Below are 19,075 nucleotides of genomic sequence, written 5' to 3' on the forward strand. Positions count from 1 at the left end.
GATATTGAAACTGTGAAAAAGTGATGACACTGAGGTCATTGTAAAAGTAAAAGTAGGGCTGTAAAGTAGATTAGATTATATTAATCTGACTAATGCCTTCTTTTTGTTTTTTTGCTGTGAGAGAGAGAACGAGAGAAAGAGAAAGAGACACAGAGGGGGTGGGTGGAGGGGCGTAGGGGTGGGGGGGGCGGGGGAGAGAGACACAACAACACATTCAGAATAATAAGGCCATGACCCTGTAGAAACCGCTGCGGTTAGAATTCCTCTGTGTTTATTGGGATATTCTTGGAACGATGAACCCGCTCACACGAGGGTCGTCTCCATGACAACCGCTGGTTTAAGTGTATCAGTACAGTGATGTGTCTCAGACAGCGTTGAGAACAGTCTTGAGATCATTTGGGCATTCAATTCCAAAATTGCTATATTGCGAGGATATTGCCTTCAATTGGTTTATTGATTATAAAATGAGCTAGCGGTTTGGTGAATGTGGCTATATCGTTTGGAATGAAGTCTGTCCTTGTTCGTAGACTCCTTCGAGGGTAGGGAAACAAAATGTGCTGTGTTGTCATTTGGGTGAACTATCCTCTATAAAGAACATGTTCAATGGAGAACCCCGAATCGAAAGTGTGTTCCTTAGTCCGTACATGGGCTTTAATCTGTGACTGGGGAAACCCGCTATTAAATAGGCTGGGATTTCGGGTTCAACCATTGTCCGGGGGGAAAATGGCCGTGGGAGTGTATGGACCCTCTCAGGGAGAAGGTTGTCCAGTGGTGACGGGAGCTGAATACTGTACCTGTTCCCAACATTGTGGCAGGAGCTCCGCTTCCACTCGAGTAGGGCCCACGTGGCGCGCAAACGCCACACACCCGGTCAGGATCATCTGCCTGAACACACACACACACACACACACACACACACACACACACACACACACACACACACACGAAAGCACAACAACAACAACACACAGATACACAGCCGGTGAGAGAAAGAAATATGCGCAAACGCACGCACCACCCACACGCAATTGCACCGCACGCGCACACACCCAGCCCACCCACCCGCCCGCCGCCCGCCCACCCACCCGCCCGCCCGCCGCCCGCCCGCCCACACCACCCACCTCTGTTCGTCGTCGGGTCTCTTGATGAGGTTGAAGAGGATGTGGAGGAGCTGGTCTCTCTCTTTAGGCTCAGGGTGAAGACACGCAGTACACAAGATGAGAGGAATCAGCTCCTAGAGGGTGGGTGAAGGACAGAGAGAGAAATAAGTGTGTGTGTGTGTGTGGGGGGGGGGGGGGCGGGGCGGGGGAGACGACGACTGTATATATCAGGTAAGGCTTGGTGTACACAGGCGGGGGAGAGAGAGAGAGAGAGGGAGGGGGGCAAAGAGATGACACCATGGATCACTGTCAACAGGAGTCAAGCGAACTGGGGATCACAGGAAAGGACGTGCAAAACGTTGCTGCTGCTGGTCTAAATGTGGCTGCTGGTCTAACTTGAATGACTGACTGTCTCTCCTAGTCATACATGTACTACAGGAGTCCCACACAGGACTCATCAGCACGTAACACACACACACACACACACACACACACACACACACACACACACACACCCTTAGAGTTCACAAAGAGTTCATCCTTGACCCAACATCGTCAGCGAGAGAGAGAGAGAGATCACAGTTAAATAAACTCGTCTGACTGGCTGCCCTTGATACAGTCCTCATGGCCAATCTGCGGTCAGGCAGGCATTCCAGCCTCACACAGTCAAATTAGAGAGCACGCACAAAGTTAAAAATACGTTGGCTTTTTTCAAACAAGCAGAGTTTTCCAGGAAGGTATCATATTTTCCTGCTGAATGTTGGCAGGACAACCAAACCCCAACATTCGGCAGAGAGAGAGAGAGAGAGGCCACGTGTGAGTCACTCACTCAATGTTGGATGATTGTCTGTAATTGGTGCAGGACACTAAATTGGTTATTCATTCAAACTGACAATGTGCAGACCCTCATTTCAAAGCAGTCTTGAAGATCATATCAATCTTTTCCATTTTCCATGTTCCTTTTTTCGAGGGAAAGTGGATGAACAGAAGCAAATGTTTTGGCATTGAACGGTAACAACTGTGAATCAGCAAAAAGCCCACTGGTGTCAATAAACGGTCATGTTGAAGATTTGTTTTCAGTTCTTCGAACATAAAGTTCTCGGAAGTCCTCAATTCCTGAATACTATCTGAACCTGGTTCTATTCTACAGTACGCAACGGTATCTTCCAGATAAAACATCTGGGCAACGTTAAGTCAACATGTGGTCAGGTGGAGCGGGCAGAGTTGACGCCAGGTTGAAGCCTCAGGACTGAGCTTTACTTTGAATGTCCAGTGTTTGTGGAGGTCCACTGACTGACCCTTATTTTCCGTTCCTGTCATGTCAGGAGGTCAAAGTGACCGACCCTTACATTCGTATCTTGTGTTTGTGGAGCTCCACGGACTGACCCTTCTTTTTCGTTCCTGTACTAGGGGAGGTCCACTGAGGTGCCTTTTCAGCTTCTGGGGAAGGGGTGGAGTGGGTCACCCAAAGGAGAAGACTCCAGAAGAAGCCAAATCTACAACAATCTGAATCAATGATTCTCATTTCGTGTCATTTCACAAAAACCTGGACCCACCACGGCTGTCCAGGACCAGGACTGAGTGTATCACTGATCTAAAAGTGTCCTGGTCTGTACTTTCACTGGGGGTGCATCTCAATAGTGTCCTCAACTCCTGTCCTTTCACTGGGGGTGTGTCTCAGTAGTGTCCTCATCTCCTGTCCTTTCACTGGGGGTGAGTCTCAATAGTGTCCTCATCTCCTGTCCTTTCACTGGGGGTGAGTCTCAATAGTGTCCTCATCTCCTGTGTCCTCATCTCCTGTCCATTCACTGGGGGTGCGTCTCAATAGTGTCCTCATCTGGTCAGACGTTGATTAGGTAACAGCCCACCCACAAGCGAGATGAAAAGGGAAGTGGGGCGCTGTCTACTGTTGACTCTCTTTCCGGTCAGAACTTTCCAAGAAGGTCAAACATACATGTGTGTGTACAGTGGTGTTTACTGTTACTGTTGGTGTTTACCTGACAACCGCTGCTCAGGCCAAAGATAAGTGGCACAAAGTGAGCCGCTACGTCACATGCGCGCACACACTCACACAAACGCAGGACACACACACACACACACGGTTGGTGGTGTTACATTGTGGATAGTACAGCTAGCACTTTTTTTTTTTTTTTTTTTTTTCCCCGACCTATGGAGGCACTTTTCATTCAGTGCAAAGTAGTAACGAAAAAAACAATCAAACGGCAAAAAAACAAAACAAAAAAACAATCCCCCCCGTCTTCAAACGACAGCCTATTAAAGAGCTCTTGGCAAAGAGGACTGTGTCGGCCTGCCATCAATGATTTATGATGATTGGCTAAAAACGACAGGTGGCAGACAGAGATCTGTGTGTTTAGTGTGTCTTCATTGACTCAAGCCATCAACTCCTTTGTTCCTGGTCTCGTGTCAGAGTGCAGAGAGTCAATAACTTAAGGTGTGGCTTTGAGTCAGTGTGTGTGTGTGTGTGTGTGTGTGTGTGTGTGTGGCCAGTCGACTGCTTGTCGAGTCTAATGGATGCAGCACAAAGTCCATACCCGCCACTGAGGCAGAACAGAAGAATCTCTCTCTCTCTTTCCAACGCTCTTTTCTCCTCCTTTGGTTTGTTTTTCCAAGATTATGGAAGGAGGCCAATTTCTTTTTAACGGTCACTGGATCATAAAAAACATAACTGTGATATGCAAATCAGCTGGCAGGACCACCTGAGCTACTTCTCCCAACTCGCTCTCTCTCTACCGCACACACACACCCACGCACACACACCCACGCACACACACCCACGCACTTAGGCAGGTCTAACTTGTTTAGCACCAATACCAGACTGGTTTAACAGGTAATTAGTGAATTATATTTTGTGTTACACAATGCACTCAAGATTAGTTCATACACACCATGTCTCTTAATCAGAAAATGTAGGCTATTAAACAAAACCAAAATGCACACAGTCAAACAAAAAAAAACACATGTAGCTGTTTAGCTGGATGCCTTGGGTCAAACGGGATAATATGAACCATTGTAGTTTCATGAAAACGTCTTCTGGTTGGCTGATGTTACAAATCAGCGACTAGATGTTACATACACAGCCAATGAGAGGAGCTGAAGCCAATGGGAACCAATCAGATAAGGGCAGGGTGAGGGCACAGGGTGAGATATAAAAAAAACACAGTCTCATTCTACGGGCTACAACCACATACTGTACGCCATCTTAACCAATAAACCCCCAACCTTCAAAAGAACCGTAACCATACCCGAACGGCAGCCAATGAATTTCTAATCCAATCCAAACCCAGAACGATGATGGACTGGTGGTTGTAGCCAACAACAGAGTGAGCCTGTGTTCCATCTCCGGTGTGGAGGAGGTCAAAGGGACAAGACAAGAACGTGCAGATGTAGTGGGGGGTGGGGGGTGGGTGGTGGGGGGCGTGTGTATATATACGACTCACCTGGCAAAGGTGTACAACCATTCTCTAGGAGCAGAGAGGCATGCACGAGAGCAAGAGAATGAGTGAGAGAGTGAAAGAAAGCGAGAGGACACAAAAGTGGAGGAGTGAGGAGGGAGGAAGGGGGAGGGGGGGGTGAAAGAGATGAGTATTATGTGAAATAACAAGTGTAGTTTGACGCTGAATTTTCCAAAAAAGACTGATAAGAAGCCCGTGAAGATGGGAGGGGGTGGGGGGGGGGAGATGGGGGGAGAAGAGGAAGAAAAAAAGAAGGGGGGGGGGCGGTTACCTCTCGTTTGGCGAGGAGGACGTTGGGGACGATGTGGGGGAGACAGCGGCCCAGCATCAGCATCACGCTCTCCTCATTCTCAGCTATACGAGACACCTGGAGGAGAGAGAGAGAGAGAAAAAAAGAGAAAAAGAGAAAGAGAGGGAACAGAGAAGGAGAGAAAAAAGACAGAGAGACAAAGGGGGGGGGGGGGGGCTCATTGAACTGCAATTGAATGAATCGGGCGGGAATCGCAAAGCTTCGGCTTTAAGAGCGTATTCTGTCAATGACAACATTCTCATCTAGAACAGCGTCAATCAGTAGGAGTACCCGTTACATTGGCTGGAATAACAACATGTTATAAATCGATGGACACATGTCCCTCAGACTGACCTCTGCACCCAGTCGGCTGTCCGCTGACATCCTACAGAAGGACAGCAGGGCTTGTTGGAACGCCGGTGACAACTTCCTGTGACAGAAACAACGACGACAACAACAACAACAACAACAGCGGGAACAACAGAGTGACTAACACCGTCAATGGCAACACATTTAACAAGACTGTTGAAGTATGACAGACAGTAATAAGCCGATAGGGAACCAAGGGGCCATTCATTTAGACTGTCTGGATATTTCCTTATGTCGTTATCATAAGTGTAGTGTACAAAGAATGCCTATAGGAGTTTCCTGGATTTGTTCATCGCGCCGGTATCTTCAAAAAATCTCGTCACTTTTGAGAAGTTCAACAACGGTCGTCTCTCGAAGAAGTTCTCGAAGTTCTCGAAGTAGCGCTTTAAAATGGTTCGTTCATACCATGGCCGAGGAATTGTAAAAAGTGAAGCCAGGACTGGGGCGGTTTAAGGAGCATGAGGGAAAACTAGGTGGAGAGATAATAATTTGTAGCATATCGATTACAGAATCAACACGCTCACTCCAAAAAAACATATTCCAAAAAACTGTTTGGGTGCTGAATCCTCGGGGGAATAACAAAAATGGACGTGTAATGATTAAATGATTAATCAATTGGGGTGCCCTCCATGTTTTGGGCGAAGGGGAGTGAAGGAGGGCAGACGGGAGGGAATCATTTTCTCAAGTCTTCATTGACTACAGAACACTGAGTCCACCTGCTGGCCACACTGAGCAATGACACGACCCCAAGAAGAGATCTGGGTATGACTTGACATCTTTACACACTTCTGGTCAAGCAGCTTACCCTCCATGGCATGTTTGCTGTGTTGAACTGGCAATACTGTGTTATGTGTGAACTTGTGTGGTTGTGATTGGTAGGAGTGTTTGTGTGTGTGTGTGTGCGTGTGTGTGCACATGCGTGTTCACCGTGCGTGTGTGTCTACACATTCCTAGGTGTGTGTGTGTGTATTCCTAGGTGTGTGTGTGTGTGTGTGTGTCATCTGTACGCATATCTCACCTGTTGGGCTGGTCAAAGTGGACTGGTCCTCTGCTCTTTAGCTTGGCGTGGGGGTGGGGGTGTGTAGGGGGGCTGGGGGGCTGGGCCGGGGGGTTCTCAGAGGTGTTGGGGACCGCCACAGAGGGGAGGTTGTCTTCGGGCTCTGAGGCCCCCCGTATGTCCAGGTACTGGCCATTATCCAGGGGGGGTTTGGGCTGGGGAGAGTCCGAAGAAGAGGGTTTGGATTGTGACCCCAGCTCCAGTGAACCCAGAGGGGGGGAAGAGACAGTCCTCCTCAGGGTCTGGATCTCACTGTGGAAAGAAGAGTGAGAGAGAGAGAGAGAGAGGAGAGGAGAGGAGAGGAGAGAGAGAGAGAGATGGGGGGGAGAGAGAGAGAGAGAGAGAGGGGGGGGGGAGAGAGAGAGAGAGAGGGGGGGGGGGGGGAGAGAGAGAGGGGGGGGGAGAGAGAGAGGGGGGGGGGGGGAGAGAGAGAGAGAGAGAGAGGGGGGGAGAGAGAGAGGGGGGGAGATGAGATTAACTGAGATGATCTTGTCCAGTGTAGGCATTATGCTGTCCATTATACGCGCACCAGGGTTGGGGGCCAATTCCAATTCAATATAGTCATTTCAGGGAGTAAACAGAAGCTCCAATTGCAATTCCAAACTCTCCTCATTGAAAAAGCATAGAGGACATTTGGAATTGGAATTTGAGTTTACTTCCTGAATTGACTAAATTGAATTGGAACTGGCCCTAACCCTGGTGTGTATCATAACCCACCTACACCATCTGTTCAGTACTATACCCCCTCAAGTTTAAAAAGTCGTTGTTTACGTTTGTTCAATTTCAAGCTCCACCATATAAAATATCACATTTTATGTCAGTGTCTTTCATGAGAAAACAGCTTATGTGCAGAAATAGCACCCCAGGGGGGTGGGGGATAATGAGACAGCTCACTAGCTGAATGTTCAAAAGTCAAAAGGGGCAGAGGTGAGGAGTCATGTGTCTATTCGCTGTGCGGTGCTTCTCAGTGACAGGAGCACAGCCAGGTTCCATTAGCATCTCAGTGTGATTCTTCGCACACACGCACGCGCACGCGCACACGCACACGCACAAACGCTTGCCCAGGAACACGCATGAGCACACACACCTCTGTAGTTTCTTGATCTGGTCGGCCAGACTCTGCTTCTCGTTGTTCAGGAGGCTGATCTGATACTCCAGCTCCTGGACCACTTCAGTCTGTTGCTAAGACACAGAAAACACACACACACACACACACACACACACACACACACACACACACACACACACACACACTTGGTGAACTCTTATTGATGTTCTATCGTTCTATAGTACACACTAGTGGACCAATGCGCATGCACACACACACACACACACACAGAGACACACCTGCTGGGAGAGGTCAGGCTTTTTCAGAAGCTCCTGGCTAATGTAGTTTCCGCCGAGCTCGCCAGACTCCACCCCTACGGCCACGTCCACGGTATCCCGTGGCGACGGGAGGGCGGAGCCATTGTTCCTGTAGAGGTGTAATAGGTCGGGGGGCTTCGGTGTGTTCAGCCCCACGTCATCCCACAACTCAAAGTCCTGAGAGAGAGGGAATCAATCCATCAATGACATTGCTTGTCGTTTTTAGAACACGTCGTCATCAACATGCATCGCTTGCTTGTTTGACTTGTCTGGATGGGTGAAATCTAATTTAGTAGCGAGCCTTTGCCTTCACATATCCAACGGCATCGGGCCAGTAATGACTTCAAGGGAAGGGAGACGGAATGACGGACGCAGGACATTCGACGAATGCGTTGTTCATCTGCCCGTGCCAAAAAAAAAAAGAAAAAAAAAAAGTCCCGCGCAACCGGTTGTGACGGTTGCTTCCTCGGTTATACCTCAAGAGTTTTAGACAAAAGGGTCAATTTACATGCTTGGGGGGAAAAAAACAACAACAACACACACGCACGAGTTTTGATCCCTTTTCATTTCATCCAAATGAGTTGTTCCGTATGAGGTCACTGTGCTGCTGTGAAAAGGAGAGAGAGGTGGTTTAGAAAAGACGAGGTAAAACGCTCACCTGGTCGTCGTTCTCGTCGGAGAACGTGATGGCGGTGAGTTTGTAGTCGCTCTTTAATAAATACTCGTTCACGAGGAAGTTTAAGGCTCTTTTCTCCAGAGGGCGGATAGGCTCCTGGAGAGGGGGAAGAAAGAGGAGTAAGAGATCCAACATGAACTGGAGGAGAGAGAGAGAGAGAGGGGGGGGGGGATGCATCGAGGGAGAGAGAGGGATACATAGAGAGAGAGAGAGAGAGAGAGAGAGAAAGGGGGGGGGGGGGGGTAGAAAATACTTCTACGCGTCATCAGCGCCTCACTCTTCTGAAAATAGAATGAGTGTGTATTTAACGTCCTCCCTCGTGAGCCTCCCTCCCTCCCTCAAGTACATCCACTTTCATCTATGTCCATTCTCCAAGGGAGACCTGAAGTAGTGCACATTCATTCACCATGTAACAAACAGGCCCACTGCTTCATCTCCAGGTGCTTATGCAGAAGAGACCCCCCCCCCACCCCCCACCATTCCCTTCAACTGCATTGTATTGTACAACCCTAGTAGAATCACCATGTACTTTTAATAGTTGAGAGGCCCTACCTGAACCTCAGGGTTGGACTTGTAGTTCTTCCTCTCTTGAGATGGCATGTCGTTCTCTAAAAAGACAGATACGACACCAGAGTTAAGACCGGCTGTTTCCCGTCATATCTTAAAAGTGGAGAGAAGTGAGAGGAGCTCTTTTCATATAAGAGAGAGAGAAGAGAGAGAGAGAGAGAGAGAGAGGAGAGAGAGAGAGAGAGAAAGGGATGAAGTGGAGGAGAAGTTGTAAAGTACACCACCTGCTGCCTGAGTCAAGTTGGCGCGCAGAGCCTGAATGGTCTCCTTGGCTTTCCGTAGCTCAAACTCCAGCACTGGACAGGAAGTGACAACACACACAGGAAGTGCATCCAACCAAGGAGAGGGGAACAAACACAAACAAAAACAAAACAAAAAAAACAAGATGGCCATGAAAAAACGAACCAAAAAGACACACATAAAAAAAAAAGAAAAACGACAGGGTTTTTGTAAGAAGCGGAGACAAAAACCCCCCAAAACAGGACACATGCAAACTATAGGTCTAAGGAACGCATGCAGCAGAGGATCATGGTACAGCTGGCTGGAGGATAGTCCTCCATCCTACAAGTGAGTGTACGGGGCTTCATCTCATTAGTCTAAGGTGGTTTACTTGTCTCGTTTTCCTTCAACTGCACTGATTAAAAAAATAAAAACTGGAAAGGTGTGAGAAATTCCATTAGGTGTCCACCATATTGCTCTTACCTATCCAGTTCTGACAAGTCAGTGCAGATGAAGGAAAGGAGACAAGGAGACGAAGCCATGTTAGACTATTGAGATTCAGCCGTAATATGCTAGCAGCTGTCTGACCAGGGATTTTTTTGCAAAAAGGCAAAAAGTGAGACAATTATCAGTTCCAGGCTACGCAAATGTTTGTTTTTTTAAGGACAGTCTCTGCTCAAATGTGTCATTGTGATTAGAACCAAAAGGCTTCACACATTCGGTAAGATAGCTAGTTGGGCTATATATTAAAAGTGTTTATAGTAATCAAACTAAAGGTATGGATCAGAAGAGGTAAATCATTTTAATAGAATCTGGTGATGCCTTATTTACTATTACACACACAGGCAATTAAATCGCCTTGGCTCTAAAAAACAGAAATAAGCACTGACTTTCATTGCTAACTGTAACACTGGCTAGCTCTATCTTTAATTAAGTGAACAGGTCAAGCAGAAACACATCCACACACAAGATGTCCTCCGGGAAACTCACACAAGTATCTTTTTAAACACGTTCAAGAAAAAACACACTGGAGAAGCGATGGAGAGCAGAGAGGACACATTGCATGGCTGTGCACTAAAGACCTGCGGCCTCCTAAATACTGCTTAAGTCGTCTGACTCAGTGCCTGAGCTAAATGGGTTCTATTGGAAAGTGAGGGGTCCTTCGAGAGAAAACATTCTCAATGTCCTTGTTTAAGCACTTCAACTTGTGGCACAAACAAAGAGAGATTAAGCAATTCATCTGAGTGAGACATTGAGGTGCAATAACAACAGACCTTTGGTGCTCTCCTTAGTACATGTCAGTCTAGCCCTGTAGCAAAGAAGGACAAGTCTAATTTAGCTAAATATTAAAAGGGTAAGTTCATCAAAAATGACCAAGTTTACCTCACTATCCCTCTGAGACAGCTGAGGCCTGCAGATCAAGAGTGCACAGGATGCAAACGCAACAAAATGGAAGAACAAAAAAAAAGCAAAATAGTAAAAAAATAAAGAAGAAGAAAAAGCAAAAAGAAGAGGAAACAAATGCTAGCCTGGATGGAGTGACTTGTCCAGTATCGGCCACTGGGGTTTGATCAACGTCAGCAAAGCCAGAAAAGCCCAGAGTCAGACAGCTGGGGGTGGACACATTGGAACGGGTGCGAGAGACGGGGGAGGGGAAGGGGGGGGGAGGTTTAGGGGGGAGGAGATGCCAAATCGGAGGGAGGGAAGGAGGCAGGGAAGAGGAGCAAGGCTCTGTAATTGCCAATGAAGTACCACAGTCTTTCTCTGCTGCATGGTTACTTGTTTCAACTGGTTTCCATTTGTTCTGCGTTGGGGGTCAAATATCATGACTGATGTTACCGATCAATATGTCAAGTGGGCTAACGTTTACCTAGCGTAATAGTGCAAAAATAACATTACATTTATTAAGGTACTATTAAAAAGGGGCGAAACGTGACATTTTCCATGTTGGCATTCAGAAAGTAAAATTCATGAAAACAAAACAACAGATTAATCATCAGGCACAGAGATGGCTCGCTATCTCAAGTGAGTTATGCTGTTCACAACATTTAGAAACAGAATCTGTGAGAAAAACATCATAAAGGATCGTTTTTTTTCCCAGACACAGATTAAGACTAGTCCTGGACTCAATCCTACTTTCAAAGGAGAAACTCCATTGCAAATTATTTTTGGTCTAGTAGTAGGCTTAATCTAGGTTTGGGGAACCGACCCAGAAGCATCATTTTCATCTTATTGGCAGCTCTGGTCCCTGTTGGTCACACCGTCTCTGCCTACACTCTGACTTAGTTTTCTTCTTTCGTTTCGACAAAACCACCATAATTCATCACACAGATGGATGAATACCATACCGTAACACTGATGAAGGCATTATGACATTATGAATGACCAGAAATCAGAAATATCGGCTGTACTACGAACAGAGCTTCTTTGGAAGGAAGACTATTCTTCTCTACTTGTTTAAGCAGTTCAGTCTCATTGTGTTCAGTGTTCATTTCCACAGATCCTTAAAGTGATAATGTCTTCAGCTAATATTAGCTGCCGTGGGTGAAAGTGTGAATATTCACAGATTCAGAGAAGTCTTCCACTAAAAATATAACACCCTGCTTCAAGGTATGTTTATTCAAACATGATAGCATACAGACATAACTAGACAGACAGCTTTATCATTGTGATGTGCTTGGCTACAGTACGTTGCACTTTTCGTGTTGAATGTCTGTCTCTTAAATCTATTGCGTTTTGCCAAGCTAATGTTAGCCAAACTAATTTCCCTCTTAGGGATAATTAAGAATACTTGACTTGACTATGTAGGCGTGCCTAATCTTACAGCAACCTAGTAGAATATGCAAGACGACATCTCCATGGGCAGAGAAAACAATGCTAGTTGGGACAATAGAGCGACAGTGATGTCATCATTATTGACAGCACTGATGGGCTAGTGAGGCATCGTGACATCACAGAGGGCCGATGTGGCATTGTGACACCGTAAAGGGCGATATTGTGACATTGTGACATCACAGAGGGCAAGTGTGTCGTTATGACACGATAAGAGGTTCAAAGTGGCATCGCAGGAGTCCAACGGGGAATGGTGACATCATAGGTGGGTGTGGCGGTGGGACATCATCATCGAGGGCCGATGTGGAATTGAGACACCAAAACAGTGTTATGAGAGTTCCTGCATACACTGCTGTCTGTCTCTCTCTCTCTCTCTTTCCCTGCTTCCACCTCTTCGTTCTGTGACCTTCCACTCCTTTTCCTTTTCCTCTCTCTCTCCCTCTCTCCCTCCCTCTCGTTCCTCCTGCCTGTGTCAGGTACGGCTCGTCTTACCTGCCACCCTCTCATCTGACTCCCGGTTCCCGTCATCTGAATACCGGGCGAAGTCCAGAGAGTCCAACGTGCTGATGCTGCCTGCTCGGTCTGAGGGGACGGACACACACACACACACACACACACACAAATACATGTGACATACAATCATGGACAAAACAGACCCAAGATATCAACATTTCTACATTTGTTTATGTCATTTATTTCTGCTCCTGTGGTGAGGTCATCACCTGCACACTTTTTAAACCTTTATTCTAACTGTTTGTCTTTCATTTGTTGTGCAAATAAATACAACTAAAACATACATCAAAACAGGCAGACAGCAGAGTTACAACAGCATACAGACAGACGGACATGCCCAGAATAGACAAATTCTCACCACCCCCATATTTGTTTAAAGCAAGAACACACTTTACAACAAGGAAGACAGAGAAAACAAATCCAGTCTCTAGGCTGCATCTACTACAGAAGACAGCAGACTTAGAAGAGCCACATACTGTAGGCAGACCGATGTCAAATACCATGAAGAGCCACATACTGTAGGCAGACCTATATCAAATACCATCAAGAGGAGTGAGGAGATGGGGGCAGGCTAGGCTCCATATCCAAACAGGTTTGTTCTGCAATAGATCCTCCTCCTTTCAGAAACACAAGCCTGAAGGTGACAGTATATCCCAGAACAATGGAGAAAAATGTAGAGTATGATTATAATCACTCTCTGGTATTTGCTCTCATTTCAGTGAGATAGCCTATCCTAACCTGCTTACCCTGCTAGCCTAGTCAGCGGTGTTAGCTTTCCTTCCTCTAGACTTCCTCCCTGCCCTGTTTACTGAACCAGAGAGAGAGAGAGAGAGAGATGACCATTCACTATCCACCCTCTCATCTCATCTCAAGATAGATGGCCATGCCATGTAGCCTAGTTAGCTGTGGCCCCCAAAATGGTAACCCCTTTGGGGTCCATGTCGAACCCTCTATGGAACCCAAAAGTATTCTACATGGAACCCAAAATAGTTCCTTAAAGGGTTCTTCAACGGGGACAGCCGAAGAACCCTTTTAGGTTCTGTACCTTTAAGTGAATGTAGCCAATTCCATTTCAGTAATTCTGTTACCGATTTAATTCAGTCATTCTATTACCAGTTTGGTACAGAATGACCAGTTTTAATCACTTATCAATTCATAAACTAAATCGATATCAGTAAAACACACTAAAAGTAGTAGGTACCTCTACCTATACATCTTACTTTTGTTAACGTTCATTATCGTTACTCCTCATGAGTGTATGAATTTGGACATTTGAAATTATCTTCAAAATATCCTCATCTTTCTCCTGTATCTATATATTTTGGTAACAGAATGACCTGGAGACTGGGTAATGATTCTTAATCTTACAGAAGCCAAACCATTTCCTAAAAACTAAATATAAGTGTTGATATTAGTTGACCGGGGTCTATACTTGAACATTAATGATGTTTGATGTTTTTCTAAAACACCTTTTAAAATACCTTTTCTGGTTTTCATAGACACTTTTCTATATGGTTGACCAGAAGTCAAAGCCCTTCTCTCTATGTTTATGATGGACGATGGTTGAGAAATGTATTTCTGACTAAATCTCCCAAACATATAGACTCTTGGCTTTCATTTGACTCCCAATTTGATACGCTCTGAGGAATTTCACATTTTGATCCTCATGGGATTTACACACAACTGCCTTGGGTATGCCAGAGTAACGAGTGTGTGTCACATGATTCGGCCTGTCCCAGTAGCTACACAAAGCACACACACACACACACGCACACACACACAGTCCTGTGACTGCCTAGTGAGAGAGTGTGTGTGTGTCCATTCACTGGGACTGCCTAGGAATGCTTTCTCATGGGGGTGTGTCCAGTATGTCGTGTCTGTGTGTGTGTTTGCCACAGGGTAGTCCTAATGACCTCAACCTTACCTCTTAACCCACTTTTGAGCACAGGACACTCCCTCCCCCCTTCACGCACTCCACTATTGCTTCACAAACAACTGTTCAACTCATTTGTAGGACTCATTTCCTGATATCAAGGAATAGATCCGCATGTTTCCATTGGTCAAAGTCCATGTGATGTGCAACAGGAAACACAGCAATAACCGACCCACCGATGAGTGTGTGTAAGAGAGTGTATGTAAGTGTGTTTAAAATGAGTGTGCCTGTGAGTGCAGGCGTGTGTAAGACAAACTCTTAAGTGTACAGTATATATGTGTGTGTGTGTGTGTGTGTGTGTATGCTTTCTGTACTCAAAAAGGCACTTCTCAGTGCCTCTGGCTTGTATTGTACTCTGGAGAGTGCTGATGCTGGAGAGTAGACAGCCTGACATTTTATAGTTGATACCGGAACAAATCCACATTCCCTAATGCATCCCCACTGGGTCGTATATAGACTTGTGCACACTACACACTCACAATCAGCAGAGTAAAAATGTTGCCTAAACCGACTACGCCACACACTTCTCTGACATCACATAAGCCTAGCAGGAGAGGCTAAAGGTGGAGAAGATATTCTCTCTCTCTCTCTCAGCCGTCGTGTAACAGTGACATTAAGTAGGTGTAATTCTGACATTAATTAGGTTTTGTTGGATTATTTCATTATTCAACACGACCTCTCCAGTCGGTATTTGGCTGGTGGTGGTGGTGGTGGTGGTGGGGGGGGGTGGGATAACTCAGAAAGTCAGGAATCTGTGGGGGGGATGACATGACACAGGCTTTCAGTGAGGAGAGATGAGGAGAGAGAGAGAGAGAGAGAGAGAGAGAGAGAGAGAGAGAGAGAGAGAGAGAGACAGAGGCAGCATCTGTCTCTCCAAGACCCAGAGTAGCCCCCGCCTTTATCATCATCATCCAACACACACACGCACACGCACACGCACACGCACACGCACACGCACGCCGAGCCCAACAGGTGGCTGACACTACAGGAGCCTCCTCTATCCACCGGGAGGGAGAGATAAAGAGTGAGTCAGAAAGAGAGAATGCAACAATAGATCCTGTCTACAGAATGACAAAGGAACTGGACCGACTGTCTTGTCTGTCTGGTGCACATTGTACTGAAGAGATACACTGTGGCCTAGCCCATAGGACCGCCCACAGACCTGGGCTCTCTCCGGGCTTCAGGTCACGAGGATTTGATTCTATTACACTTCCTAAAGAGATGAGAAGAGGACAACATTATGACATGCTTACGCGCGTGCACACACGCACCACGCACACACACACACACACAAACACACACACACACACACACACGCACAAGGGTGGAGATATGAACAGGGGGTCTGTAGACCGTGCCCAGAATGGTGTGGACCGGAGCCAAATGTCCCTACAATGTCATTAATCGCCCTCTCAGAGAGCTGCAGCGAATCTCTACCTCACTCTCACTGTGTGTGTGTGTGTGTGTGTGTGTGTGTGTGTGTGTGTGTCAGCCAAACAGAGAGAGCACAGTGATAAGTCTGTCAATAAAGGGAAAATGCTCTGGGCCCACAAGTGTGGACGTGCTAAGTCTCTGATTATAATCCATGGCTGAACTGCGATTTGAGCAAACAGCCCTTTAGCAACATGCTAATTCGCTAAAACCACTGAAGATGAAACAATGAGCTGGGGAGCGAGTGGGCGAGCAGAGCATTTTGCAAAACGCGGCCCTCACGTGATAACCAACCTGTTCAGACCCGAAGACTTGGGCAATACGTTACTGTAGCTCCTGAAATGACTCTCCTCGCCTTGGCTAGAGGGCTAGAATGGTGTTCAGCCGAGCAAGTGACGCAGGTTCAACCCCCCCCCCCCCCGCCCCCCCAGTCAATTTCACACACACCCTTGTCAGACAAGGATGGTGCAGCAGGTGAAAGTGGGAAGAGCAGCATTCTACAGTCGCTTTCTAGGCCGCTTCATTAGCAGAGGGGGGCGAAAGGAAGCTTGCTGGGTCTTGTCGTGGTGCTAACAGAACCGGTTGAACTTGTGATGACTACTAAAGAGACAGTCTTGGCACAATGATTTACAGTATCAACCCATCAACAAATACCCACGGCTGAAACAGTTACAGGCTGCATGCCACTTCAATGTGGCAATCAGCTCAAGCCTATGTGGTGGGCTTAATACACTAGGCCTATTATGGAACAGGTACCATCCGTCTGCTCGAGGCGGGATTCGATACCATGTCACATAACCACCACGTACTCAGGGAGCAGCATCAGAACCATGACCTTACCCAAACGTAGGCACTGGGTGGTGGCGAGGGAGACACTTCTTCTAGGTCTCAGGTGGTCCACATCACGGCACTAACCCTAACCCTAACCCTAAGCCGTACATATACGGTAGACTTTTATGACTAGGCTACTACTACACATGATAACACCACTGTTAAACTGAATCGAAATGTACACACGTTTGCCATGATTGCGCCCTTAAAAGCAGAACGCAGGTCTGTGCCGTGTTACCGTGGACTGTGATGGTGTGGAGATGAGAGGAACAGAGTGCCATATGGTTCTCCGCTGCAATGGGAGCAAATCAAATCAATCACATTATTTTTTGTCGCCATAGTGCTTTTTACAAAATACCTAGGTTTAAAAAGTGGCGAAGTGCCCCTTTAACGCTATAAGAGCCTCAAGCTGTCCCCCTTTTTCTTACTTCCTGTTTCCACTGTGAACACAATGGGGGGGGGGGGGCGTCTCTGCATCCTGTTCACAAAACTGATCCGGTCCTTGGAAAGGTTGACAGACAATAGACGTGTGGCTGCCTAAAGTGCCATCTGCCATACTGCTGCCCCCCGAGGGCCCAATGCCAAACCCCCGCCCTAAACCTGCAATGCCCCCTGGGACACCCAAGTACTCCAGTGCCTCGGCAACCAAGCAGGCGCCACAGACGAGCGGCAATTAGCTATGCTCTTCTTAACAATGGCTGATGTAAACTAGATAGAGAGAGAGAGAGAGAGAGAGAGAGAGAGAGAGAGAGAGAGAGTACAGTGGCTGATTCTAGCTTGAATTAGGCCCATCCAGGCATGAACAAGAGAGGACTGATGCCCTGGTTGAAATCCACCCCCAGGGCCAACCACTTGACACTTCTCCAAGAAGGATTTGAGAGGTGTGTTATTGTCAACACTTGAATGAGCTCGGGGGTTCATTTGGGATGGGCCAAATTGACACTGCACAATCCACAGCGAAAGGAACTGTTTTTTTTTCATTGAATGAATGCAGACTGCTCTATTCCTATCCTTATTTCCATCAGCGAAAAGGGCCACACAGTTGATGCTTACACATGCATAATACTGCAAGCAGATCAAGAGCGGTTTGTGGCAGCGGTTAGTTGGTGGGTCAATTTGTAGCTTGGTCTGTCACCATAGATACCGTTAGTGCGTGTGCGTGTGTGTGTGTGTCCGTATCCGTCAGATCTTATCTCCTCATCAAAGAGCGAGGTGAAGGGGAAAATTCCACAGAGACACGCCCCTCTGGACTCCTAAAAAATTATCCAAGCCCTCTCCTCTCCTCCTCGCTGCACCTGTTCCACTCCAAGCTTGTTAACGGCTGAATTGTCTGAACAACTCCATAGTCGATTGGCCATGTTGCGAGATAGCTGTTACTAGATCATAAGAAAAAGCACATATCCTTATTGAACACTCTGCTTTTTTTCCCGTTGAGCTAGAAGCTGCACGACAGGTCAAATAACGGGTATGCAGTGACAGGTGGCAAGTGCATATACGTATACCAGGCGCCAGCATTGTTTTCCACATTGTGGACTACACACTTAGCATGCAAGCTATCTGTTTACAGTATGGCTACCAACATGGATGATTTGCTAGCATAGGCCAGTTGGTTAGCTAAAAACTACTTACTCAGAGGTCCACCAGGTCCGAGTCCCTGGTCCTTGCAAGCGGGCGGTGTGCCGCTTTGCCTCTCGAAGTTGCCCGGGTTCGAGAAATAATCCCTCAACCTGGGGAGCTCTCTCCCTGCTTCCAGCAGTTCGGTGTGAAACTCAAGGGCCGTGAGAATATATTGGTCCCGCAATAGCTGAGAGGCAATGACATCCACAGATACCCGTGTCTCTGCATTGGCTGCCATCGCAGCCGCTGCGGCCGATACCGAGATGCCTTCCACACTGGGGCTGGTTCGGTTGCTAGACAGCAGCAGCGCCGGGGGCTCGGTGTCCGCTTGCGGGGAGAAGGGGTTACTTGACGGGGGCCCGGGCGCTCCATCGCTCGGGCTACGTTCTGTGTCAACCACCTCCTCCGTTCTCCGCTCTGTCTCCTCGTCGGAATCGCTGAGATTAAACGGGTTGACGCTACCCGCCGCCATTTTTGCACTATAAAGATTTTTTTAGCAACCTAGCTAGCTAATAATCGGAATTCTTCCTGGACGGATGGCTAGCTAGGTAGCTGAAAACACCCCTTCCCATGGAAAGAGTAGAATGCAGAGAGGTGTTTGGTCGTCTTGGCCGAATGTCATGCCGAAACCCGCCTTCCACATGGAATAGTCGGATTGGATTGGATATGGGAGATATTGGAGCAAAAACTGGGCAGGGCAGATTTGACAGCTGACAACTAACCTTGTTCATGCGAAAAGCGGTTGAGAGTGATCTTCAGCAATAATAACAATGCAAAATGGATCTCTTGGGAGCAATATCTTG

At 47.1% G+C, this 19,075-nt stretch overlaps 1 protein-coding gene across 8 annotated transcripts in view; it reads right to left on the reverse strand.

Annotated features, from left to right (window-relative positions):
* Positions 1 to 18,830, reverse strand: part of relch (RAB11 binding and LisH domain, coiled-coil and HEAT repeat containing) — a 37,218-nt gene extending 18,388 nt beyond the window's left edge. For 4 of the 8 annotated variants that reach the window (XM_083666956.1, XM_083666959.1, XM_083666957.1 and 1 more), the window contains exons 1-13: positions 18,285 to 18,830; positions 12,440 to 12,529; positions 9,121 to 9,192; positions 8,882 to 8,937; positions 8,312 to 8,425; positions 7,636 to 7,830; positions 7,376 to 7,470; positions 6,250 to 6,540; positions 5,217 to 5,292; positions 4,845 to 4,940; positions 4,559 to 4,582; positions 1,122 to 1,234; positions 795 to 885 (exon numbers count right to left, since the gene is read on the reverse strand). In XM_083666956.1, coding sequence (XP_083523082.1) covers positions 795 to 885; positions 1,122 to 1,234; positions 4,559 to 4,582; positions 4,845 to 4,940; positions 5,217 to 5,292; positions 6,250 to 6,540; positions 7,376 to 7,470; positions 7,636 to 7,830; positions 8,312 to 8,425; positions 8,882 to 8,937; positions 9,121 to 9,192; positions 12,440 to 12,529; positions 18,285 to 18,744 — 1,773 coding nt within the window. In that variant the 5' untranslated portion in view covers positions 18,745 to 18,830. The remainder of the gene's footprint in view (positions 1 to 794; positions 886 to 1,121; positions 1,235 to 4,558; positions 4,583 to 4,844; positions 4,941 to 5,216; positions 5,293 to 6,249; positions 6,541 to 7,375; positions 7,471 to 7,635; positions 7,831 to 8,311; positions 8,426 to 8,881; positions 8,938 to 9,120; positions 9,193 to 12,439; positions 12,530 to 18,284) is intronic. The other 4 variants (XM_083666962.1, XM_083666961.1, XM_083666960.1 and 1 more) reach the window with 1 other exon arrangement.
* Positions 18,831 to 19,075: the final 245 nt, after the last annotated feature.

The sequence above is a fragment of the Argentina silus genome (genome assembly GCF_951799395.1).
Source record: "Argentina silus genome assembly, chromosome: 1".
NCBI classification, from domain to species: Eukaryota; Metazoa; Chordata; class Actinopteri; order Argentiniformes; family Argentinidae; genus Argentina; species Argentina silus.